Source organism: Pipistrellus hanaki (assembly GCF_964339955.1).
Source record: "Pipistrellus hanaki genome assembly, chromosome: 15".
NCBI lineage: Eukaryota > Metazoa > Chordata > Mammalia > Chiroptera > Vespertilionidae > Pipistrellus > Pipistrellus hanaki.
Window position 1 is genome coordinate 29578381 of NC_140517.1, and position 26751 is coordinate 29605131.

The 26751-nt window shown below is 45.2% G+C and overlaps 2 protein-coding genes across 3 annotated transcripts in view; one reads left to right on the top strand and one right to left on the bottom strand.

Moving 5' to 3' along the window:
- Positions 1-468, top strand: part of WTIP (WT1 interacting protein) — a 28086-nt gene extending 27618 nt beyond the window's left edge. For both annotated transcript variants that reach the window (XM_084905154.1, XM_084905156.1), the window contains exon 9: positions 1-468. This exon is cut by the window's left edge and continues 442 nt beyond it. The gene's annotated coding sequence lies outside the window, so the exon portion shown is untranslated.
- An 8983-nt stretch (positions 469-9451) lies between these two features.
- Positions 9452-21170, bottom strand: LOC311633849 (speedy protein E4-like; the record flags this gene model as incomplete). The annotated part of the gene is made up of 7 exons (XM_084906867.1): positions 9452-9589; positions 11066-11176; positions 11345-11516; positions 19254-19339; positions 19527-19585; positions 20214-20414; positions 20918-21170. The coding sequence occupies 7 exons, from the start codon at positions 21168-21170 to the stop codon at positions 9452-9454; spliced, it is 1020 nt and encodes a 339-aa protein (XP_084762993.1).
- Positions 21171-26751: the final 5581 nt, after the last annotated feature.

Consider the following 26751-nt stretch of genomic DNA (forward strand, 5'->3'; position numbering starts at 1 on the left):
TTGGCCTCTGGTCACTGGGATTTGGCTACGGTGATTCCAGTGGGTGTTTTCAGCCACAACCCCACCCCGGCCCCCGCCCCGGCTCCCGCCCCGGCTCCCACCCGGCTCCCGGCTGGGACTCCCCACCCACCTTTCAGCCTCGGAGAAGAACCGGGAGCCCAGCGGCTGGCGGAGCACCCAGCCCGCTGGCGGAGCACCCAGCACGCTGGCGGAGAGCGGGGAGCGCCTGCAGAAAAGCACTGGATCGGGCTCCAGGACCAACGCTATGATTTGACTTAAATTAAGTTTTTCCTTTGAGAATGTTTTCATTTTCTTTAAAAGAATATAGTTTTCTTCTAAAACGTGGCCCACCGTTGTTATTTTTAGGAAAGGTACAAGAAACTCACAAATGTCCACTTGTATGTCATATTCTCAGGTGGTAAAAGCATTGTAGTTCAACTATTTTTGTATAAATGGCTCTAAAACCTCCATATATGTGTCTGCCTTTTAGACATTAGAATCGTGGTGGTGGGGGGTGTCTGTCAGTGTCCTGAGAGTGGTGACCTCACTGTGGCTTATGTAGAGGACACTTTTTTCTTGAAGGACATCAGCATTGGGAAGGCTGGACGCCCACTGTGGCTTATGCTGAGCTGCCCTGTGGCCGCCCCGGAAGTCAGTGCTTTTCACGGGAAATGGCGACTTCAGTCCGTTGGTTCTTGTGGGAACCTGAACCTGCTCTCGGCTGCTGCTCGTGCCCTCCCTTCCCTTCAGTGTCAGATGGTCTCTGCTGGCAGGACCGTCCATGGGGGCGCCGGGCAGCAGGACGGACCTGCGGGAGTGCCTGGGAGACTGAGGGGAACTGGCAGCCAGGGCTGTCCGCTGGGCTGGGCCTGGGCTGGGAGGCCTCCTGGCGGGCTGAGGAAGGGAGTGTTTACACGCAGAGGTGGTTCTGAGATGGGGAGGTGTCCCTGGAGAAGGGGACTTCACGGGGATCAGGATGGTTTCTTGAAGGAGGTGATCCCAACAGGGCAGGTGAGAGTAAATTCCAGGAACCTGTCTCTGGCTTTCTCTTTCTCAGCCGGGCTGCTTTGCTTTCCAGCCAGTGATTGCAAAGCTTTCTTCTGATTGCCCTCTTGCTTCTGATGCCAAAGCTGCTTTGCCCTTGGCTTCTCCTTGTTGGTAACAGCCCTTCTCCTTTCTCTTCCTCGGTGTCTGCTGGGGAGGTGGCCTTGGATCGTCCGGCTCCATGCCCGCTCGGTGCTGGTTCCCCTGCTCCCCACCCAGCCGGACTGGGTGCCTGTGCCGTCTTTGTCAGAAGCCAGAGGCAGGGGAGTGCCTGGCCCTGGGGAGTGGCCCTCTCGGGCCACCTTTGCGCCGTCTGCACCCCAGGGCCCGTATTGCCTCTGTCGGGGCTGCTGACTGCCACTGTCCCTCTGCCTGGTCCATTCCCTGCCCAATACTTGAACTCCTCACCCAGTTCTTCAGATCTCCCAGTTACACAAATAAGCCAGGCTCCCAGTTACTACACTTCACCAAACACCCAGGATTTTGGACCCTTGCTCTCTCAGCTCATTTTCCAAAAGTAGCATCTTCTAGTCCATTTAAAAAAACTATTTTTATTTATTTCAGAGAGGACGGGAGGGGGGCAGAGAGATAGAAACATCAATGATCAGAGAGAATTATCAATCGGATGTCTCCTGTATTCCCCTGACTGGAGATCAAGCCTGTAAGCTAGGCATGTGCCCTGACCAGGAATCAAACCATGGCTTCCTGGCTCAACCACTGAGCCACCCGGCCAAGCTCTCCAGTCCATTCTCAGGAGCTGACACTGAGGAAGCAGTGTGTCTGTGACCTTGGAGAACCCGAGGGAAACACTCACAGCGGGAGTACAGGGTGCCTTCTCCCCTGTCTCCCTTCCCCGAGGAAGACGGACACTGCTGGGCTGTCCTTCCTAAACCAGGGGATGTGGGGTGCCCAGTTGGGTCCTTTCCTGTCCTATAAGGAGGGTTACCCTGGGGAGCAGAGCCTGGTTGGCTCCTCAGCGGGGCTCTGGGCCGGGGACCATGGCTCTGAAACATCTGCTCTTCAGGGGGAAGTGCTGCCAGCCGGTGCCCCTGTCCGGCCTTACACCAGTGCACTCGTCCGTATGTCTGCTGGGCAGGTGCCGCTGCCCATGCCACACACGCCTGCTCTTCCCACTGGCTACACGTCTGTCTTACAACCGCCACCTTATCTCCCTGGAGTTCCCGCCACACACCTGTCTCGGGGACCTGCTTGCCACAGCAGGCTCACTCAGTCCTCTGACAGTGCCTGGGCTTCAGCGCCTTGTCCACTGCCAGCCTGTGGACACAGTGCGGGCTTGTGGCCAGGAGATGTGTGTCACCTGCTCAATGCTTGCTCACCTGCCTTCAATCCCCAGTTGTTGGCGCTGCTGGTGCTAATGGGATTCCCAGGCCTCTTCCAGCCATGGCCTGGGGTTGCCACGTTCCTGAGCCGTGACCTCCCATTCCTTGTCTGTCTCTCTCTTGAGACAGAATCTCGGCCTCTGTGTTAATATGTCGCTTTACATGTTTGTCTCGTTTTCTTAACAATTTAGTAAACTCATCAAGGTGGGAGGTTGACATTACTGGAACCCTCTGCCACACAGAGGAAGAAACAAAATTTGATCCAGCTAAACTAAAACCTTTATGCATCTCCACAACATGTATGTGGAGTTCAGACAGTTATGAAATGAATGCATGAATGAATGCAAATGGGCTGATGTGTTCTCATGTGACTGGTGTCTCCCAGCTAGGGTAAGGTCCTGCTGGATCACAAAGCTTCTTACAGCAGATGAGTGATTAATAATGAATGCAGGGAAGTACACAAGACAGTTTGATTAAAATACTCTTAGCTGGATACTCCATTGTGCCCGCTATTAGTACATTTAAGGACAGTAGTGCCTAAGAAGTGTGTCTCTTCAAATATTTGTTGTCTCAATATTGTTAAGTCTGTCTTTAGCCTTAATTAAAAATGACTAAAATGGGGGTGGGACTGGATGACCTCATTATTTGCATTGGTGAATTCGGCTCTCTGAGCAAATGTTGGTTTAACTAAAACAAACAAACAGCCCTGGCAGGTTTGGCTCAGTGGATAGAGCGTCGGCCTGTGGACTGAAAGGTCCCAGGTTCAATTCTGGCCAAGGGCATGTACCTTGGTTATGGGCACATTCTTAGAAGGTGTGCAGATCCATGTTTCTCTCTCATCAATGGTTTTCTAACTCTCCCTTCTTCTCTGTAAAAAATAAAAATAAAAAAAAATCATAAAATTTATTTAAAAAACAGAACTCAGTAGAAACACAATCCAAAATTTAAATGGACTTTAAAATTGTCTACCAAGTGTTTTCTGATACAAAGTGGATCACAGCTTCACACACACACATACACACACACACACACACACACACACACACACACGTGTCCCGCTCCACAAAGCGCAGGTAGCAGAGCGCAGGCCTAAGGAGAGGCGAATGGACTGTGAACCAGCGTGAGCACGCCCAGAACTCCATGGAGGGGCACGGGCACCGGGGTGTTTGCGCCTCACCTTGCCGTCGGCCCTCCTCTAAAAGCTGGCAGGAGTTGGATGAGCGCCGGGCCATGAGAGGCAGTGCCGCATTGAAAGAGCAGCAACTGACTGATCACACTCCTCCCGCGGGACCCAGCCTTCCACGCCTTGGGGTTTACCCAGAGGAGCTGAAGGCGTATGTCCGCGTGAACACCTGCCTGTGGATGTGTCCAGCGTCATTCACAACCGCCAAGGCTTAGAAGCAAGCCAGATGCCCTTCCGCAGGTGAATGGGTAACGGCACATCCCGGCAACGGAATACATTGAGCTCTAAATCAGGTAAATGAGAAGACGTGGAGGAGCTGTAAATGCAGGTAATGAATTGAAAGAAGCGAGTCTAAAAGGCTCCACCCCTGCCCGGCCCGGAGGCTCGGCTGGAACATTGTCCCGTACACCAAAGAGGTTGGGGTTTGATCGGGTCGAGGTGCATACAGGAGGCAGCCCAGTGGTGTCTCTCTCTCTCTCTCCCTGAAATCAATAAACATATCCTCAGGCGAGGAATAAAATAGAGAGGCTGCATACCAACTAGGTGCTCTTCTGGAAAGAGCAAAGCTAGGAGGCAGTGAAAGGAGCTGCCAGCCAGGGGTCAGGGGTGGGAGGGCCGGAGAGGCGGAGCCCGGAGGACTGTAGGGCAGGGAAACGGCCATATTGGTGGGTACAAGTCATTAGGCATTTGTCCAGACCCACATGATGTGCCGCACCAGGCATGAACCCAATGCGAACCAGGCTCTGGGTGAGTGCTGTGTCGATGTAGACTCACCAGGTGTGACAAACGCCTTCCTCTGGCGGGGAAGTCAGTGATGGGGGAGGCTATGCATGTGCGGGGGTAGCGGGTGTGGAAAATGTCTGTGTTTCTCTAAATTCTGCTATGACTCTACAATTGCTCTTTAAAAAACCTTTAAGCCGAAACCGGTTTGGCTCAGTGGATAGAGCGTCAGCTTAGGGACTGAGGAGTCCCGGGTTCGATTCCGGTCAAGGGCATGTACCTTGGTGGTGGGCACATCCCCAGTGGGGGGTGTGCAAGAGGCAGCTGATTGATGATTCTCTCTCATCAATGTTTCTAACTCTCTATCCCTCTCCCTTCCTCTCTGTAAAAAATTCTATAAAATATATTAAAAAAAAAAAAAACTTTAAAAAGGTGGGAGTGGATGGCAGGAAGGGAGCGATGAGAAGTGAAGATGGTCCAGCCACGCCTCTGTTCTCCCAGTGGTTTGGGAGCGTCTTGCTAGAAGCTTCCTGGGATTCGAGAGCAAGTTTGCTTCTACCCGCTACAGCTGATACCCCCACCCCCTGCGGCCCCCACCACGACCCAGTCATTAGTAATAATACTGCATAAGGTGTGCCGAGGACTAGTTGCCTTATTTGATATTTTAATCTATGTCATCCTCACAGTTATGTCTTCAGGTAGACACTGTTATTTCCCCATCTTATGGGGCCGGGAAGGAGCCTACGCAGCAGTTTTAAGCAGATTGCCCCTTGCTGCACAGCTAGTAAATAGTGGGATAGGCCAGTTCTTCCAGCTTAACCACCTACAAGTGTCTTAGCCATGATTCCTGCCAATACTGTTCCCTCTAAAAGGACCCAGGAACCTACCAGCAGTTAACAAGTCTGATTTCCTCCAGATGAAAATACATCCAAAAAACAGGAAAAAAAACTGAAGCTGTGATTTTTTAAAGCAAACCGTCCGTTCTGAAGCCCTGTCAGAACTGATGCGGGCGAAGGGTGTTCTCACGGAGGGGATGGCATGGCGGAGGCTGCACTCCTGAGAAAGCAGAGCACGTGCAAGTGCGGCGCTGTATGTAGACCCCGTGTTCTCTGCACAGGACGGTCCCCGAGCTCAGTTACCAGGCTCCACATTTGTTTTCCTCAGTATCTGTCACATCACTAACCCAGCAATTCCAAAAGGTGCCACGATGACCGTCAGGCCCACGCTCAATTTTAATCCTAAGAAAACATGTAAGATGTCTCTCTCTTTCTCACTCACCTCATCAGGGATGTGCAATGGTCTAAACTTTCACTTTTTGAAAGTGATGAAATGGAACCCTGAGAAAGCTCAAACAGAACTCAGGCCTGATGCTCTCTGCAAAATGGCCTTATCTGGTGGGAATTGCACTGGTGTTGTATGCGTGGTGATCAGATCCTGTGTTTTCAGTTGTCCTTAACATCCAGTTAAGAGTCTTAGGATATAGGTTTAACATCCAAGTATCCAACGGGACAGACTGAAGTGTGCTCTCCACTTCTGGGGAGAATGTCTTCCTGTGACAGTGGTTTCCCGGGTGTCACAGACGTCACAGTTGAACGTGACTGTAAGGGCCGAAGAGGCACATTCTGGAAATGGTCTTGTGACCTGCAACGAAGGCATCTTTCTCCAGCAGCTCCCTCCTCAAACATGGCGGCGTGCTTTACAAGCTCCTCAAAGTGATACTCAGAGATCGTTCTATTTTTAAAATATATTTTTGTTGATTTCAGAGAGGAAGGGAGAGGGAGAGAGAGAGAGAAACATCACTGATGAAAGGATCACTGATCAGCCGACTCCCACATGCCCCCTACTGGGGATGGAGCCCCGGACCTGGGCATGTGCCCTAACCTGAAATCAAACCGTGACCCCCTGTTCGTAGGTCGATGCTCAACCACTGAGCCACGCCAGCTGGGCTGCTCTTCATTTTTTAGCAAAGACCATCAGAAGAGAACTGATAAACCGCTTTCTGGAATGCCAATGACTTCCCAGGAACACCTGATGAATTATAATGCAAAAAAGGCGGTGTGGGCTTTAGAGGACATGTTCAAGGCATTTTTTAAAATTTATTAAATCTTTATTGTTCAGATTATTACAATAGTTTCTCCTTTCCCCCGCCAATAGCTCCCCTCCATCCGGTTCCTACCCCACTCTCTGCCCTTACCTCCCCCCACTGTCCTCATCCATAGGCATACGATTTTTTTTTCATTCTTCTTTTCCCCTGAGAATTATCAGTCCACTCCCTTTCTATGCTCCTGATTCTGTTATATTGATCAATTTATTCTGTTTCTTACATTTTTAATTCACTTAATTTTTAGATTTTCTTATTGATAGATATGTATTTGTTGTCCATAATTTTTATCTTTACTATTTTCTTCTTCCTCTTCTTAAAGAATACCTTTCAGCATTTCATATAATACTAGTTTTGTGGTGATGAACTCCTTTAGCTTTTTCTTATCTGTGAAGCTCTTTATCGGACCTTCTATACTGAATGATAACTTTGCTGGGTAGAGTAATCTTGGTTGCAGGTTTTTGCTATTCATCACTTTGAATATTTTTTGCCACTCCCATCTGGCCCACATAGCTTCTGTATAGAACTCAGCTGACAATCCTATGGGTGCTCCCTTGTAAGTAATTAACTTTTTATTTTGCTGCTTTCAATATTCTCTCTTTGCCTTTTGCTCTTGGCATTTTAATTATGATGTGTCTTGGTGTGGTCCTCTTTGGATTTCTTTTGTTTGGGGTTCTATGTGCTTTTTGGACTTGTAAGTCTATTTTTTTTTTTTTTTCACCAAGTGGGGGAAGTTTTCTGTCATTATTTCTTCAAATAGGTTTTCAGTACCTTGCTCTCTCTCTTCTTCTGGCACCCCCATAATTCTGATGTTGGTACACTTGAAGTTGTCCCAGAGGCTTCTTACACTATATTCAAATTTTTGGATTCTTTTTTCTTTTCCAGTTGAGTGTTTTTTGCTTCTTTGTATTTCAAATCTTTGACTTGATTCTTGTTTTCCTCTAGTCTTCTGTTGGGTCTCTGTATAATATTTTTTATTTTAGTCAGTGTATGTTTAATTTCTAATTGGTCCTTTTTCATATCCTTGAGGGTCTGGCTAAATTTATCAGCCTTTTCTAGGAAATTCTTGAAAAACCTTATAACCATGGCTTTGAATTCTATTGATATATCCATTTATTTTCCTACATTTCTTTCATTTGTGATTTATTACTTTGTCTCTGCATTTTCACTGCTTCCCTGAGTTGGTAGGGTAGCTTTGTGTGCTAGGTTTCCTATAGGCCCAGTGGCTCAGATTCCCCAGTCACCTGAGGTGGACACCCTTGGTGCATCCCTTTGTGGTCTGTGTGTACAGCCTTGTTGTAGTTAAGTCTTGATTGTTGTGGGTATCACTGGGAGGAATTGACCTCCAGGTTAATTGACTATGTGTATCAGTTGTGTCTACACCGGGAGACTTGTGTTGGAGACAGCCTTATAGGACCAGACTTGCAAAATTGCAAAACCCTCTGAGCTCAGCTTGGATGGGACAGAGTCTCAGGGCTGAGCAAACAGTCTTGGCTTCCCGTCAGCCCTGCCCTTGTGTGCACCTTCTGCAGCTCCCCTGAGTTTCCACCTGACAGTCCAGATTCCCCCAAGCTCGTCTGGAACTGGGGTTCAGTGCAGTTGGAACTGGGTTTCAGTTCAGTGAGGAGCTTCTAACTCCCTTCTGCTATAGAAAACTAGCAGCACTTTCAGCAGTCAGTCTTTGCCTGCACTTGTGCACATGTGTCTCCAGTCCCCTGCCTGACGCGGCTTATCAAGTCTCCGAGTCTTCGTTTGCCTTTCTCTCTACCTGTCAGTCCAGACTCTTCCCGTTTTGCCTGGAACTGGGGTTCAGTGCAGTTGGAACTGAGGTTCAGTATAGTCAGGGGCTTCCTTCCCTCTCCCGCCAGAGAATGACAGCCACCCTTCCTCTCTGCGCACGTGTACTTCAGTCCTTTGTAGCTCCTCTGATTCTCCGTGTGCTTTTCTCTTTCCTTCTAGTTGTAGAATTTCCATTTAGTCAGCTTTCCTGTGGTTCTGGATGGTGTCAGTTCTGTCTTTTAGTTGTAGTTTTGAAATTGTTGTGCAAGGCAGCAGTTTAGGTGTTTACCTATGCCGCCATCTTGGTTTCTCCTGTTCAAGGCATTTCTGAGCAGAAGGATTTTTTGCTCTGTTTTAGTTAACAGCCTAAAGTGGCAAATATTTAATATATTAGGCATTTTTGTGTGGATAATGATGTTTAAATGCGTCTAGATAGTGCATTCTAATACGTGGAAACAATTCAGGATTATTTCTCAGAGTTAAGAAATTTGGTTGATTAATCACAAAGCCATAAAGCGACATTATCACTTAACAGTGAGCAGGCTAGTCAAACTGACAGGACCACACATCAGAAGGTGAGAATTCATCTTTATTGTATTTACTCAAGCGATGCATTGCCCTGTGCTCTTTAATGATCTAAATTAACATACACACATGTCACCCCGGCAAGGTAAAAAATTATACCTGAATTCTCACAATTCACTAATAAAGACCAAAAAAATAAAAACTTATATTTATAAGAATATGGGAGAACTACCCACCTTGCTATAAGATAACTGATATTACATAAATAGATTAAATGAAAAAAAAACCAAACACCTCTCTTGAAAATGTAGACAAAATTATATTGACATATGTATACCAGCTATAATACTCATTAAAAACATTGTAGGAACAGTGTGTCTTTAAAACTGCAACTATCGCAAAGCTACCTAACATAAGTATATAAATATTAAATATGAGAATAAATATAACAAACCTATGGGCAACATTTTCTAAACAAACTGATAAAATGCATGGCATACATTCAGCTATCACAAACTTAAAGCTCTAATTTTATACTTTAAAGTATTTCCCTCCTGGTCTGAGACCCCAAACACCAACTTCAGATCAGATGGCTCTGAACTGTTGCACCCAGGTGTAGAAAATGTGGGACCTGCAGCTTCTACCTCAGGGGAGATTTGAGGTAAGCAATGTGAAATTTTGGATGGAGCCTTAGGAAAGGATGGAATCTGAAAGAACCCTAGTTCCTTATTGCCCTCCTGCAGACTCCTATAAGTGCTCTTAGGGACAGACAGAGCTATCGAGCTTGCCGGAGATCTTTCTGGGCTCTTCTGGATGGTGTTTCCCTTCCTCCCGTCTGTCCTGAGCATCTGGATTGACTTCCTGCAGAAAAGTGGAGTGTGCCCGGGGCTCAGCGATCTGGAGGTAAGAGGAGGAGACAGGACGTCACATTCCAAGCGGGCAGCTCTCCACAGGTAAAGATTAAATCCCCAGGCGATTCTAACGGAGTTCAAACTCACCTATAGGCCCCATTTTATCTCCAGTCCCCCCTTCAACCCCACTCCGGAACCACTGTTTCCAAGTGTGATGCTTGGACTTTGAAGACCCTGAGTCCAAACATCCCTTAATATACCCAGCGAGCTGCTGTATAGCCAGGACTCCAGGTGACTCTGTCTGGGGGCAGCACACTTAGGGAGAGAGCTGCTCTCGCTCACTCACACCTCGGTCCTCTTGTGCTCCTTCACATATGAACTCCCAGCCACACTGCCAGCATCACTGCCATGTCAGCACCACAGACCATGAGCCCAGGTGCCCCATCCCTGCTCCTACCCCTGGATCATGATGATTAACCCCCATACCGAGTCTGAATGAGACTAGTGCTATGGTGTGAGTGTTTGTGTCCCCCAAATGCATAACCCCTGAGGTGATGGCGATAGGAGGTGGGGGCCTTTGGGAGGTGGTTAGGTTACTGGATGGGGCCCCTAAGAATGAGCTCATTGTCTGCCCTTAGGACACACCCCAGAGAGATGCCTCGCCCCTTCCCCTGTGTAAGGACATGGCGACATGTTGGCATCTGAGGCACAGAAGATGGTCCTCATCAGAACCCACTGTGCCAGCACTGACCTCAGCCTCCCAGCCTCCAGAGCTGTGAGAATAAATGTCTAAATGTCTGTTGTTGATCAGCCACCCGCTGTGGTATTTTGCTATAATGGCCAGAATGGGCTAAGATAGCTAGGTCACAAGATTTTAGCCAAAACTTAATCCTCTGCCCAAATCTGTAACTTCCATGTGTTGATCAGAGGAAGCCATGGCAGAGCCAGTATTTCTCAACCTTAGTTCATTCTGACAAACTTCCTTGACCGTAAACTTGAGGGGAGACGAGTAATGGTGTAAGGGGAGAGATTGGTGAGCCGGGGGAAATGACGAACACACGATGATCTGGCCATAGGCGATTTGATTGCATGTAACTTGGATGGAAACATAGCTACTCAGGATTTACCTATTGATCTTTATATAGAGACTGTTCCATCTGATATCCTATTGTTGATTTCACTGCAGAAAGTCCCTATAGTTGGCGTTCCTGAGGGATGAAAGGCCCAAGTGAGTGAACAACAGAAAGGCACAATATATGGAAAAAAAACACCTGGAAACTTACTCATTTTTCACAAAACTCAACATTTCAATAAAGCTCTTATTTGGACCCAATTGCTCTGTTTAAAATGATTCCATCAAATCTGGAGGTCTGGCCCCCACACATCCCTCTGAGGTGCTGTGTGTGAGCTCTGGCTGGGAGCTGAGTCAGTGCCTGGTGATGGGGAGGGGAACGATGAGCGTGGGTCCAGCCATTAGATTCCTAGGATTTCGTAAAGAGACAACAAACCCTTCCCTCTGTACCTGTGAGGACACAGACCCGCCTTCCTTCGGACCTTCCTTAGGCTTGGTGGCCTCGGAAAGGAGGGCGCGATCTCGCCCCCACACCCAGAGCTCTGGATCAAAAGCCTGGATCTGGAAGGACAAACAGCCCCCCGAGAAGATGATGACTCTTCAGGTGGACCCCATCCCGTCCCTGGCCCAGCCTCCAATTCTTTGTCATCCCCAAGTGCCCAAACCGATCCCCCACGGTCCCCGGTCTTCCCCATCTGGCCCCCCTCCCCAATCCCACAGCCCACCTACCTCTTCGCACTCTTCTTGTGTGACCATTGCCCTCATGCCCATGGAGCAGAAGAACTGGAATCGCTGTTTGTGGAACAAGGGGCGCTGGGAGCGGCTGTTCTCCCCGTAGAGGAAGGACAAGATGGCCTCTTTAGGGGCGTGGTAATTCTCTTCCATGTCCAGGGCCAGGTAGCTGAGGAAGGACATTAGGTTGCCCGTTAGGAGCAGGGCAGGAAGGACCCTGTCTCTGGTGAGCTTCCCAGAAAGCACACAGGCTGGGTCCTCCTCACACAGGCCCTAGGGGGCCCTATCCGTGTCTCTGAGGGCCACCCAGGCACCAGGCAGCTGAGGGCACCTCTCAGGCCTTGACGATGAAAATAAAATTGAATGGGGAAGTGGGTCCTTCCCTTCACCCATAGGGTGTGTGCACACCTGCCTCCTATAGAGTCAGTGCCCACACAGCTCCGTGGGCAGGGGCCGACCTGCCCATTTCCATCTTCATCACTTTCCTACCAAGTGATTTACAGCCCATTAACTCAACAGCACTTTTAAATTCTCTTCCCATCCTCAAATTCCCTGGCACATGAGATGGACTGTACAAGGTTGCACAGAATGAATGAATGAATGAATGAATGAATGAATGAATGAATGCTTTTTCTCACAGTCAAGTGGAAAACTGATTATCTTACAAACTCAATATAACATGAACATTTGCAAATTAAAAAAAACAACAACAAAACCAACCCTGTGAAGAGTATTTTAAGAAGCTATTGGTAATCAGCAAAGAAACATCAATCCTAAATGACTCACTAGACCAGGTGGAATTAATTGACATCTTCAGAACAATTTACCCCAAAGCCACATAATATACATTCTTCTCAAGTGCACATGGGTCATTTTCAAAGATAGACCACATGTTGGAACATAGGCAAAGTCTCTTCAAATTCAAGAAGATAGAAATCATATCAAGCATCTTCTCAGATCATAGTGGTATAAAACTAGAAATCAACTACAATAAAAATAATCCAAAGAAATAAAACACATGGAGACTAAACAGCATGCTATTAAACAATGACTGGGTTAGAGAGATCAAGGAAGAAATAAAAAACATCCTGGCAACAAATGACAATGAAAACACAACAATCCAAAATCTATGGGACACAGCAAAAGCAGTCTTGAGAGGGAAGTTCATAGCTCTACAAGCCTACTGCAAAAAAACAAGGAAAAATGACAATAAACTACCTAACCCTACAACTCAAAGAGTTAGAAAAAGAGCAACAAGAAAAGCCCAGTGTAAGCAGAAGGAAGGAAATAATAAAAATCAGAGCGGAGATAAATGACATAGAGAACAAAGAAACAATACAAAAGATCAACAGGGGGAGAATCCAAGATGGCTGCTAGGGGAGAATCCAAGATGGCTGCTCGGGTAGGCAACTAGCCGCAGCCGCGCACAACAATTTTAATAAAATACAACTAAAATATAAAATGGACATTACCCAGAACTACAGGAAAGTCGACTGACTGGAAATCCTACAACAAGAAACAAGGAGAAAACCAGAAGGAAGCGCGGAGGAGCTGTAAAAGCCTAAGGTACGGAGACACGCGGCGCGCGGAGAGGACGGAGCCGGAGAGGAGGGAGGCCAAGTGCCTGGCTGGCGTTCCCAAGCGGGAAGCAGAGAAAAGCTCCGATTGTGCTGGGCCCAGCTCCAACTGCTCTGAACCCCAATTCTAGGCCAGACCCTGGGGACCCAGGCTCACCCATAGGGAGCTGGGCTGTAAGGCGGAACTCCAGGGAACGGCGAGAGGAGGTCCCGGAGGCACGCACAGTGCGCGCAGAGAAGGGCCGGCCGGCTGTGCCGCGGAATTGCCCTGACGGGAAGGAGACAGGGGCTCCAGACTGCTCTGAACGCCACCTCCAACTCCACTTCCAACTGAACTGAACCCCAATACCGGACTCATTGGGGGAGAGCATAGACTGTTTGGCAGCAGGGGAAAATCGAGGGCACCTTTCTCTCAGAGGCGCTTGCAACAAGTACTGAAGGACCCTGAGTCTCAGGAGTCGCATAGGGCGGGGCTGAGGGAAGCCAAGGCTGTAGGCTCCACCCTGAAACCCTGCCCCATCAGGAAAGCTGCCTGCGAAAATGCCTAAACCAAATAGATCACAAACGAAAGAAATGGAGGACAAAAAGCGACTGGATATAGAGTTCAAAACCACACTTATAAGGTTTTTCAAGAGTCTCCTAGAAAAGGCCGATAAAATAAATGAGACCTATGAGGATATGAAAAGGGATTAACAAGAAATGATAAGGGATCAACAAGAAATAAAGAATACATTGTCTGAAATAAACAATATTTTACAGAGTCCTAAAAACAGAATAGAAGATCACAAAAATCAAGTCAAAGATTTGGAACATAAAGAGCCAGAAGACACTCCTCTGCAGAAGCTAGAAGGCAAGAGAATCCAGAAAATTGAAGATGATGTAAGAAACCTCTGGGACAACTTCAAACGATCCAACATCAGAATTATGGGGGTCCCAGAAGATGAAAGAGAGCAAGATATCGAAAACATACTGAAAGAAATAGTGACAGAAAACTTCCCCCACCTGGTGAAAGAATTGGACTTACAAGTCCAGGAAGCACACAGAACTCCAAATAAAAGGAATCCAAAGAGGACCACACCAAGACAAATCATAATTAAGATTCCAAGAGCAAAAGACAAAGAGAGAATATTAAAAGCAGCAAGAGCTAAGCAGGTAGTTACCTATAAAGGAACACCTATACGATTGTCAGCTGATTTCTCAACAGAAACCAGGCATGCCAGACGGGAATGGCAAGAAATATTCAAGGTGATGAATAGTAAGAACCTACAGCCAAAGATAATCTATCCAGCAAAGCTATCACTCAGATTCGAAGGTCAGATAAAGAGCTTCACTAATAAAAAAAAGCTAAAGGAGTTCATCACCACCAAACCAGAATTATATGAATTGCTGAAGGGGGTTCTTTCAGAAGAGAAAGTAAATAAAGATAAAAATTATGAACAACAAATACGTAACTATCAACAAGTGAATCTAAAAACCAAGGAAACTAAAAAAAAAATCTGATGAACAATATTAACTGTTGAATATAATAGAATCAGAGGTATGGAAGGGGAGTGAACTGATGATTCTTGGGGAAAAGGGGAGAGGGAGATGTGGGAAGAGACTGAACATAAATTGTGCACCTATGGATGAGGACAATGGGGGGTGGGGAAAGGACAGAGGGTGGGGTGAGAAGGGGGGGGAAGGAACATTTGTAATAATATGAACAATAAAAATTTAAAAAAAAAACAAAAAACAAAAAAAACCCAAAAGATCAACAAAACCAAGAGCTGGTTCTTTGAAAGGATAAACAAGATTGATGAACCTCTAGCCAGGCTCACCAAGAAACAAAGAGAGAAGACCCAAATAAACAAAGTCAGAAATGAAAGAAGTGAAATAACAACAGACCCTGCCAAAATACAAAGGACTGTTACAAAATACTAGAAACAACTCTAGTCCAACAAACTGGACAACCTGGAGGAAATGGACATATTCTAGAAAAATATAACATTCCAAAATCAATCAGGAAGAATCTAAACAGCTCAATAGGCCAGTAACTATGGAAGAAATTGAAGCAGTCATAAAAAAGCTTCCAGCAAACAAAAGCCCGGGGCCAGCCAACTTCACAGGAGAGTTTTACCAAACTCATTCAAAGAAGAACTAAAACCTATACTCCTCAGACTTTTCAAAAAAATTCAAGAGGAAGGAACACTTCCAAGCTCCTTCTAAGAAGCCAGCATCATCCTAATACCTAAACCAGATAAAGACAGCACAATGAAAGAGAATTACAGGCCAATATCCCTCAATAACATAGATGCCAAAATTCTAGCAAATTGGCTCCAGCAGTACATCAGAAAGATCATACACCATGACCAAGTAGGATTTATCCCGGGAATGCAAGGATGGTACAATATCCACAAATCAATAAATGTGATACATCACATAAACAAATTGAGAGATAAAAATCATATAGTCATATCAATTGATGCAGAAAAAGCATTTGATAAAATCTAACACCCTTTCCTGATAAAAACTCTCAACAAGGTGGGAATAGAAGGATCATACCTCAACATAATAAAATCTATATATGATAAACCCACAGCCAACATCATACTCAATGGGCAAATACTAAAACCATTCCCTCTAAGAACAGGAACAAGACAGGGATTCTCACTCTCACCACTCCTGTTTGACATAGTACTGAAAGTACTAGCCATCGCAATTAGACAGGAAGAAGAAATAAAAGGCATCCAAATTGGAAAAGAAGAGATAAAACTCTTATTTGCAGATGACATGATATTGTACATAAAAAACCCAAAAGACTCCATCAAAACACTAATAGACATAATAAATGAATTCAGCAATGTAGCAGGATATAAAATTAACGCCAAGAAATCTATGGCCTTTCTATACACCAATAGTGAACTTACAGAAAAAGAGACTAAAAAATCAATCCCATTTACCATTGCACCAAAAAAATTGAGATACCTAGGAATAAACTTAACTAAGGAGGTAAAAGACTTATACGTGGAAAGCTATAGGACACTAAAAAAAGAGATAGAAGAAGATGTAAACAGAAGGAAGAACATACCATCTTCGTGGATTGGTAGAATCAACATCATTAAAATGTCCATACTTCCCAAAACAATTTATAGGTTCAACTCACTCCCCATTAAAATACCAACGGCATATTTCACAGAACTAGAAAGAACTCTCCAAAAATTCATCTGGAACAAAAAAAGACCCCGAATAGCCACAGCAATCCTGAGAAAGAAGACAAAGTACCAGATTTCAAGCTGTATTACAAAGCCACTGTTCTCAAAACAGGTTGGTACTGACACAAGAATAGACATATAGATCAATGGAATAGAATAGAGAATCTGGATACCGACCCAAACCTCTATACTCAATTAATATTTGACAAAAGAGGCATGAACATACAATGGAGTCAAGACCAATAAATGGTGTTGGGAAAATTGGACAGATACATGGGAAAAAATAAAACTAGATCACCAACTTACACCATACACAAAAATAAACTCAAAATGGATACAGGACTTAAACATCAGACGGGAAACCATAAAAATACTAGAGGAATCCACAGGCAGCAAAATCTCAGACATATGTGGAAAGAACTTCTTCACTGACACTGCCCCTATGGCAATGGAAGCTAAAGAGGAAATAAACAAATGGGTCTACATCAAAATAAAAAGCTTTTGCACAGAAAAAGAAACCATCAACAAAACAACAAGAAAGCCTAATGTATGGGAGAACATATTTGCAAATGTTATCACTGATAAAGGTTTAATCTCCAACATCTACAGACAGCTTATACAACTTAATAAAAGGAAGATAAATGATCCAATTAAAAAATGGGCAATGGACCTAATAGAATCTTTTCAAATGAAGACAGAAGGAAGGCCAAGAGGCACATGAAAACATGCTCAAAGTCAATTATCTGAGAGATGCAAATGAAAACGACAATTCGGTACCATCTCACACCTGTCAGAACGGCTATCATCAACAAACGACAAGTGTTAGTGAGGATGTGGAGAAAAAGGAACCCTTGTGCACTGCTGGTGGGAATGCAGACTGGTGCAACCACAGTGGAGAACAGTATGGAGTTTCCTCAAAAAACTGAAAATAGAACCCCCATTTGACCCAGTAATCCCACTCCTAGGAATATATCCTAAGAAACTAGAAACATCAATCAGAAAGGATATATGCACCCCTATGTTCATAGCAGCACAATTTACAATAGCTAGGATTTGGAAACAGCCTAGGTGCCTGTCAGCAAATGATTGGATCAAAAAACTATGGTACATCTACACAATGGAATACTATGCTACCATAAAAAAGAAGGAATTCTTTTTTTTTTCTTTTAAAAAAAAATATATTTTATTGATTTTTCACAGAGAGGAAGGGAGAGGGAGAGAAAATCAGAAACATCGATGAGAGAAACATCCATCAGCTGCCTCTTGCACACTCCCTACCGGGGATGTGCCCACAACCAAGGTACATGCCCTTGACCGGAATCGAACCGGGGACCCTGGAGTCCGCAGGCCGACGCTCTATCCACTGAGCCAAACTGGTTTCGGCAAAAGAAGGAATTCTTATCATTTGCAGCAACCTGGATGAAACTGGAGAACATTATGCTGAGTAAAATAAGCCAGTCAATGAAAGAAAAACACCACATGAACTCACTCATTTATGGATAATAAAGAACATTATAAACTGTTGAACAAAAAGATAGATACGGAGACAGTAAAGCAGCAAACAGACTGTCAAATTACAGCAGGGAGGGTAGGGAGATATGGGGGAGATAAGAGATCAACTGGAGGACTTGTATGCATGCATATAAGCAAAACCAATGGACGAAAAACTCTGGGGAGGGAGGGCATGTATGGGTGCGGGGGAGGAGGGAAGCAATGGTAAGATATGTACACATATAATACCTTAATAAAAAATGGAAAAAAAAAAGAAGCCATTGGTAGTTTGACAAGAACTATCTAGTTTAATGGGATTGGGGAAGGAGAAAGGGAAAGAAGAGAAGTCATTGTAATCCAAGATACCACATTGTAATACAGTTTGAACAACAAACTACTGGGATGTAGAAATTAGGGGCCAGAGAAGTTATCTGAATATATTTTGTTTGAATCAGTAAAAGAATACATCTTTTTTTCAGATACATATGTGTAAATAATACCTAGACAGAAAGCAATATTAAGAAAACAGGCAAAGGTGTTTAGAAGAGCAGTGAAACAAAGAATGGGATATCAGAGTGGTATTGATGGAGACCCTAGAGACAGCTGAATTAAAGCTGAACACTTTGGCCTTGATTTAGAAGAAAATTAGCAAACGAAATTCTTGGGGTGATTGGTGATGTGGTTAAATTTGTGTTTTTGAAAGATATTCAGGGATATTTGTAAGAAACAACCCTGGGTAGTATGTTACAATAGATGTGTTATTTAATACTTTTTTTCTTAATCCTCATCTGAAATATTTTCATTGATTTTTAGAGAGATGAGAAGGGAGGGAGGGACACAGAGAGAGAAAGAGAGAGAGAGAGAAACTGCCTCCTTCATGCATCCCAGCTGGGGCTGGGAATTGAATCTGAAACCTGTTTATGTGCCCTGACTGGAAATCAAACCCTTGACTTTTCGGTTTAGGGGACAACACTCCTACTAACTCAGTCAGACATCGTCCAGAGCTAGATCTGTGTTGTTTAGTGAGGGCCTGTATTGAGGAGTAAGACTATTTTACATTTGGCATGGTTATGGGGGTGGGGGTGGGGTTAGGGGAGGAGAGAGAGTTAGAAATGGCTAGTCCCATGCCTATTTGTTTGGGGCAAAGTGAAATGGTATCAATTCTTTATGAAGCTTTTGTGTTTTATTTTAACTGACATTAGGGTTGTTGGCTTTTGCAAAGTACAGTATAAAAAACCCTGTAATACAACTCTATCATTTTTATACCTAGACGAAACAGTACAAGCAGGTTATAAAAATAGACGAAAGGGCTTAGCTGGTTAGCTCTGTGATTAGAGCCTCAGCTGAAGGGTGTTGAGGTCCATTCCGGTCAAGGGCACCTACCTTGGCTGCGGGTTCAGTTCCTTGCCCTGGTTGAGGCTCCTGTGAGAGTCAACCAATGGGTGTGTCTCTCTCACATTGATGTTTCTCTCTCTCCACCTCTCCCCCTCCCTTCCATTCTCTCTAGAAAATCAATGGGAAAAATATACCTGGGTGATAACAAAAATTAAAAAAAAAAAAATAGACAAAAGGTCAGAGATGCAACTCCTCTCCCTCCATCTCCCCAGCGTATGAATACTGACTGATGGGAATAAGCAAGGTACTCACAGGGCCAGGAAGAAATGAATTCGCTGGTACTGCCAGGAGAAGAGGCCCACGCGGCTGAAATAAGCGACCACCATGGACAGGAGATACTGACAGAAAGAGAACAAATATAAAGGGTCCGGAGGAGCCGGGCTGAGGCGGGTCTGCCCATCCACACTGCAGGAGACCCCTCGTCCCTGAAGGGGAGGGTGACAAGGCCTCAGTTTGGAGAGACAACGTGGGCTCAGAAGGCTCTCCCTGGCCCCAGATAGACAGCAGAGCAGGAACACTTCTTACCTTGTCAGAGAGCCTCAGGTTTGTGTCCCAGGCCAGGAATCTCTTAATGACAGGGTCCTCTGTGAAAGAGGGCGGATGTGAGCTTAGGGACAGCTACAGGGTTGCCATGGGAGCGTTCAGGGGCCAAGAGCAGAGCCATGGCCCTCCTGGGGAATTTTAGGATTGTGGCCAAGGCGGAGGCCAGTACAAAGAGGAACAGAGGAGACTGTTCCTGGGGCAAGGAAGCACTGGTGACCCCTGGACCTTACCCACTCAGTCTGGGGCGACTGACAGGTGGGGTGTCAGTCACATATCTGCAAGATTCAGAGTTTAAATAATCCATCCACATGCATGGATGTACCCCTGCCAGTGCCATGGCCATCGCCCCCGGACAGCGCCCTCAGGGTGGGAAGGAGGCCTTGTGCCCTCGTACACAGATGACGGTGTTTAGACTCAGAAGGCCGGTCAGAGCTGAGAAATCTCAGAGGGTGCAGTTGAAACCGAGCTGCCTGATCCCAGTGCAGACCCTCTCAGGTGTAGCCTAGTCCTCCATTCTCTCTAAGTGCCCCCTGAGTGATGGACACGAGCCCTCCTGGGAGAGGGAGCTCATTAACGGGCAGGGAACTGCTCTCTGTTGGGAAAGAGTCGTTACAGGAAGGCCCTTTTAAAGAGGAGGATTGGAGGGTGCTCTCTGGGGTCCCTTCCTACCCAGCAGCCTGGTGAAGGCCTGATGGTGCTCTGGTCGCACTGAAGACACCCGCCGTCTCTTCAACTTCATCTTGAGCCCACACAGGGACTCCACCACCCAGAAGTCCTGAGCCCCGGAGGCAGGCTCCTCCTCTGTGGGCCACGCCCTCTTCCTCTTCCGGCTAGAGGATTGGGGCGGGGCACTGCCCTCTGCACAGGGGCCTGAGTAAAGGAACCAGGTTACAGTACACAGCATTTGCCCCTGGAATTCAGCTACCGGTCACATAACCCACTCCCCCACTCCACCCTATTTACCGACCCCACTCCCCAAACACAAACCTGTCCATTCTCTCCAGTCTCAGACTACTGGGCTCCTCAGCCATCTTTCCATCTTTCTGTTCATCTATTGTTCTATATCTCTGCCCTCAGAACCCTTCCTTGTTGGTGATAATTTCTCCCACTGGAGGGGAAAGAGAGGAACCCTCCACTGTTTCCTCCCTTCCCTGCTCTCACCCTTGGCTCTCTTCTCCTCGCCTCCTTCCTAGCTTCCCAGGCTGTCCTTTCATGGGGATTTCCTTGTCCCCAGCCCCTGTGCTCTCCTCCAGACCCAGGATTTCTGAATCTCTCTTTCACCGCCCCCCCCCCCCCCCCCCCCCCCCCCCGCCTCAGGCCCCCCTTCCTTAATGATCAGCCTTCTCCAATCCCTCTGCCCTCAGTCTCCTCACCTGATGGTCCTGGGACGACTTCAACCACTCTCACCTCCAGGGGGCACCCTGAGCAGCTAGGCTGTGGTCTCTGGTTCTTATGCTGGAAACTTGGGCCACAGTTGGCCATGATTTCTCCCAAATCTTCCCTTTCAGGACACCTGGACTCTGATCTGTTCAAATTGTTGGAGAAGATGCTGTTGCCCACCTCCGTTGCCAAGCACCATGGAATTTGGTCCTTCCAATCAGGAAGGTTGGAAGCCTCTGATGTCATCCGTCATTCCAACAGCTGGAAGGATCCAAACCCATGTAACTGCCATGTGTGCACTGCTCCTGGAAATCAGGGCCAACCATACCTCCTGCCACTGACACAACAGCCTCTGTCCAGCCTCCAGCACCATCCTCTGTGGCAGCGTCACTCTTTACCCCTCCCTAGGAGATGCCAAGTTCAGAATGTTCTCTCCATTCTGAACTTGAAATAGGCCTCAACTTCTCCTTTCCCTTCCCTATTTCAGAGCTTAGTCTGGTGGGAGAGGGAGATCACAAGGACAATTAGGGGAAGGAGAAAGGCTCAGACCTTACAAGAATGAGATACGTGTGTAAAAAAGAGCCCATGTACAATGAACTGTCAAATGATAAAGTTTCTTTAAAACACTTCATTTGCCAAAGCTGGATGATTATAGACACGATGGCCAGGCCTCTGTTTGGAGGTAACATATAGCCTCAGACATGTTTTAGTCTAAGAGACTTTGTGAGAACCTAAAATTCTAGGAAACTGTACATGTATTATCTTCCCAAGTTACTGATTTTTGTGGCATCCAAGACTCAAACCACAAAATTTATTTGGGATGGCTGAGCAGCTCAGACTGAAAAATGTTTTTTATTGCCAGCATATAGACAGAATGAATTTTTCATCATTTTTAAAATAAAAATTTAGAGAACAACTCAAATGCTCCTGAAGTCAGTTTAAGTTTTTAGGTGTGGTATATAATAAAAAGAAGAGAAAATATGAAAATATGAAACTGGGAATTCATATGATCAGATCATCATGGGCTTGGATCCTGATTCTACTACATGCATCTCTCCCTCAGTTTTCCCACATGAACAATGGTGGATTTAATGTATGCTTTATAGAGTCACCATGTGGAATAGGGGACACCTTATACATGACATAGCTGACCCAGGATATGGCTCATGGTAGACACTTAATATTTGGTTGGATTCTCCCTGCTCCTACTCTCCAGAGTACATAGCAAATGCTAAAGTTAGATAACAGAACACAATTCCTTGAATTAGGTATCCAAAAAGGAATAAAGACTATGAATTAATAACCTATTAGTGCAGTTTAGGGTTAAACATGTGTATCTAAATTGCAGCATATATTAGGAAATTTAGAAAAAATAATCTAACGTTATCAAAAAATGTGCACTGGCTCCTCAAGTTTGTTTTCCCCACCTTCCCTAACTCCATATTTCCATTTCAGGTGTAAGCAGAGTTACTCGTGGTTACTTAATCAGAAGACATGCACAGTTGGTACTCTCACCTTATCCATCTTTCATTATCCAGAGGCTTAAAGGAAAACCATCAACATAAAACTCCAAGCATCTATAAAGTTCCCAAGAGTGTATCACAGAAGCGTGTGAACTTGCTTTTCATTTTTATGAAAAGCCTCTATCTTCACTCCCAGCCACATTCCCATGCATTCTTCTCCCTATTAGGACCACAGTATGACAAACCTTGTGGGGAGACAGGTTGTAAAACCTGAGAGAAAGGGGGTCATGTACAGAAGAGAGAAATGACTAGATAATTAAATTGGGGTCATGTACAGAAGAGAGAAATGATTAGATAATTAAATTGATTGGTAATCCTTAAGACCAAAGTGACTGTAAATTTGTGTATTTTCCGGGCTTTCTGCTCATTTGATGATTAAATTTTACAATTGTTCAAATCTAGTCCTTGGCTCACCTTAGCTATGCAGAGTGACATAGCTGATTCAAGCTCTGCATGGAGAATCAGATGTAGGAGGCCAAAATCTGGCAAAACGCCAGAAGGGTGTTTGGGCAGTATACCGAAATATAGTTTAGGGGCCTGCATGGATCTGGGACCAGATGGCTGGAGACTGCAATCAGAGATGCCCAAATATGAGCATAACAACTGGGAATGCTAGTCAAAGTAAATGAGAGTCAAAGTAAAAAAGACTTCATAAACATACAATTTAGGGACTGAGTGTGAGAGTCTGGTTTGAAACTTTTCTCATAGCCTAGTGATTTCCAATGGTGCTTTTGTTGGAAGAAGTCTTGGGAGAGTATAAAGGCATGACCTTACCAGTATGATGTGGATGTGCTATACTGTATCAGATAGAAGTGGGGATGTGTGCAGGAAGTACCAATCTCCTATTTACAAGCTCTGAGATGCAAATAAAAGGGGTGTTTGGGCAGTTAAAAGTTCTGTCTTCTAAAAATATGCATGCATTTCTATTTTGACTACACTTTCTACCAGTTGGTGGAAACTTAAGCTAAGTCCATTCATTGCCCCCATAATCCCCTAGGCTGTTGTCTAATTTCTATTAAGCTTTCCTACTGCTATGACACATGACTGGTGGGAGGCACTCTGGCATTGGCTGAGAAGACCATCTGGACTTTGGTCTTCTCCTCCTTCGAGCTCAAGAGTGATTCGTCTTTCAGGTCTCTCTTCACTGTCCAGTCCTTTCCTAAAGCATGTGGGACCATTCTTTTGCTTCCTTGCTGGACTGGGCTTTGAAATTCAGCTCAGAAAGATGAGATGTCATTGTCCCCTTTACCATGTCTGTTGTATTTCTCTTTTTTCTGACCCAGAGAATTTTTATCTGGACAATAGGTGGAAATACCCTGGATCATAATCCATTATTCCCTATCATTTGAAGCCCAATTATACACTCAGATTTATTTTTTGTTTTTAATTATCTCCTGAGGATATTTTTCCAGTGAGGACACACAGACTGGTTGCCTCCTGCCTGGGAATTGAACCTGCAACCCTTTGGTCCAAGGACCAACATTCTCAACACCAGTCAACACCGGCCAGAGGTACTCAGCTTTCTTTTATATTTAAAGTTTGAAATATAAAAACTTGGGCTCTTACTACAATAAACAATATCCCATTTCTGAGGCAAATGATGGGAAGTGGGATAATGAGTATAAAGAAATTTAGGGGAAGATCTCATTTAAATCCTGCCCAAACTTGCAGCCTGCTTGATTTGAACCTTGGTTGAGAAATGATGTTTTGTTTTGAGGAGAGGAATCCCAAGCACTCTCAGGCCAGGGGAGCTGAAGAGTTTCCATATTTGTCTTGGACTCATTTTGATCAATGATGAGTGAAATATAGCTGTGTTTCTCCAGGAGGAAATGTGTTATGTTATGTTATGTTATGTTATGTTATGTTATGTTATGTCATGTTACTTTGGAGCACTTGTTAATCCGTAATGATTTATTAGCTTTCAACCCCATTAGGTATTTTATTACAAGTCTCATGTTGGTGTCCTAAAATAATGAAAAATATCACACAGTACAGCTAAGTACAAAATGTATCAACCTAGAGTCTGCCAGTTGCTTTTTAGAAGGCTCTCTTAAAAGCAACACACAGAAGAAAAAAGTATTTGAAATCAGCAAGACTGAGGCTTTCTAAAAAACACATTTAAAAAAATATATATTTTAGCCGGGACCGGTTTGGCTCAATGGATAGAGCACACATGTCAAACACAAGGCCCGCGGGCCAAATCCGGCCCGCCAGGCCTTGCAATGTGGCCCGCACCGCGCTGTCATCACTGCACTCCGCTGCATTCCATCACAATGACGCGCGGTGACATAGGAGGCTTGTGATCTCGCCGGCCGCTGTACTTGCTATCTATTACGCATGCGCATAGATAACAAGTCACGCGAGATTCAGGAGGCGTGACCTATAGTCCGGCATCCGATATGGTTGTGCGGGTGGCAGAGCAGAGGAGAGAGTGAGTGTGCGGGCATAAAAAATACACAGCAGAAGCTGCCAGTTCCTGGCATAAAGTGCAGGCATAAAAATCGCAACAGAATCTGCTATCTGTACCCAGCCAGGCATTTATTGACTGACTTTTTTTTTCTCCACTCCATCTGCCAAATCAAGCTATCCCTGTGCAGTTTTCAACTTTTTCCTTCTAACGCAGATTTCCAATAAACTACATCTTTTACTGCCAATATTGATCCCAAAATGTCCAGGAAAAGAAAAGTTGACAGTGAAGGCAGACAATTTAATGACAAATGGGAAAATGAATACATGTTTGTGCTTAGAGAGGGCAAACCAGTGTGTATATTGTGTTATGAGATAGTGTCGGTGATGAAAGAGTACAATATACGTCGTCATTTTGACACCAAACATAATGTTAAGTATGGCAAATATACTTTGGAAGAAAAGCATAAAATTGTTAAAGAACTAAAAGGCAAACTACAATCACAGCAGCAAATGTTTACAAAGGCTACAGCGAAAAATGATGCTGCAGTGAAAGCAAGCTTTATAGTGGCTGAAGAAATTGCCCGTACTTCAAGGTGTTTTTCAGAGGGTGCCTTTTTGAAGCAATGCATGCTAAAAGTGTGTGAGCAAGTATGCCCAGACCAGATACAGAGTTTTCAAAATGTCAGTTTGTTAAGAAACACCATTGCAGATAGAGTTCAAGAACTCTCAGGAAATCTATCATGACAGCTGGCCGAACAGGCATGCAGTTATCTCGCTTTTTCACTTGCTATTGATGAAAGCACAGACAACACTGATACAGCGCAGCTGTCCATCTTTATACGTGTGGCGAAGACCGACCTCTCTGTCACTGAGGAACTTTTGGATGTAGCTGCCATGCATGGGACGACGACTGGTAGAGATATATTTGAGGCTGTGGAGAAATCTATAAATAATTTTAAATTACCCTGGGAAAAGTTGGTGGGGCTAACTACCGATGGCGCACCTTCAATGTGCGGAGAAAAGAAAGGCTTGGTTGGACTAATGAAGGAAAGAATGCAAAAAAGTCACTGCCACACACCCTTGATTACTTATCATTGCATTATCCACCAAGAGGCTATGTGTCGAAAAGTTCTGGACATGAATGACATAATGACCACAGTCATTAAAACTATTAACTTTATACAGGCACGTGGTCTGAATCATTGCCAGTTCCAGCAGTTTTTACAGGAGGTGGGTGCAGAGCATGGAGACGTGCCATACCACACAGAAGTAAGATGGCTGAGCAAGAGCGCAGTCCTCAAAAGATTTTTTGAGCTCAGAGAACAAATTGCTCTTTTCATGGAAAGTAAAGGAAAGCCCTTGCCTGAACTGTCGGATCTCGCCTGGCTATGTGATTTTGCTATGATGTGTGACATATGCGAGCATCTCGCCCAACTGAATCTGAAGCTGCAGGGACGCAAACAAGTCATCACGAAGATGTCTGACATGATCACAGCATTCCAGCGTAAACTTCAACTATGGAAGTCCCAACTGGAACAGGACAATCTTGCCCACTTTCCCGTTTGTTTGAGTATCTCAACCACTATTTCTGGTACTTTTCCTTGCAGTCGGCTGGCTACCAAAGTTAGCCGTTTACTAAGTGAATTTGAGCGGCGCTTCTCTGACTTTAGAACACAGCACTCAGGCTTTGACATCTTTGCCAATCCTTTTACAGTTGATGTCAACAATGTGCCCCATCACCTTCAGATGGAGATAATCGAGCTTCAGTCTGACAGTGGCCTGAAATCAAGGTTTCAGGATGTTGAAATTGAGGACTTCTACCCTCTACTGCCACCTGACTCAATGCCAGAGCTCCGACTTCATGCTGCCCGTATTCTATCCATGTTCGGGAGCAC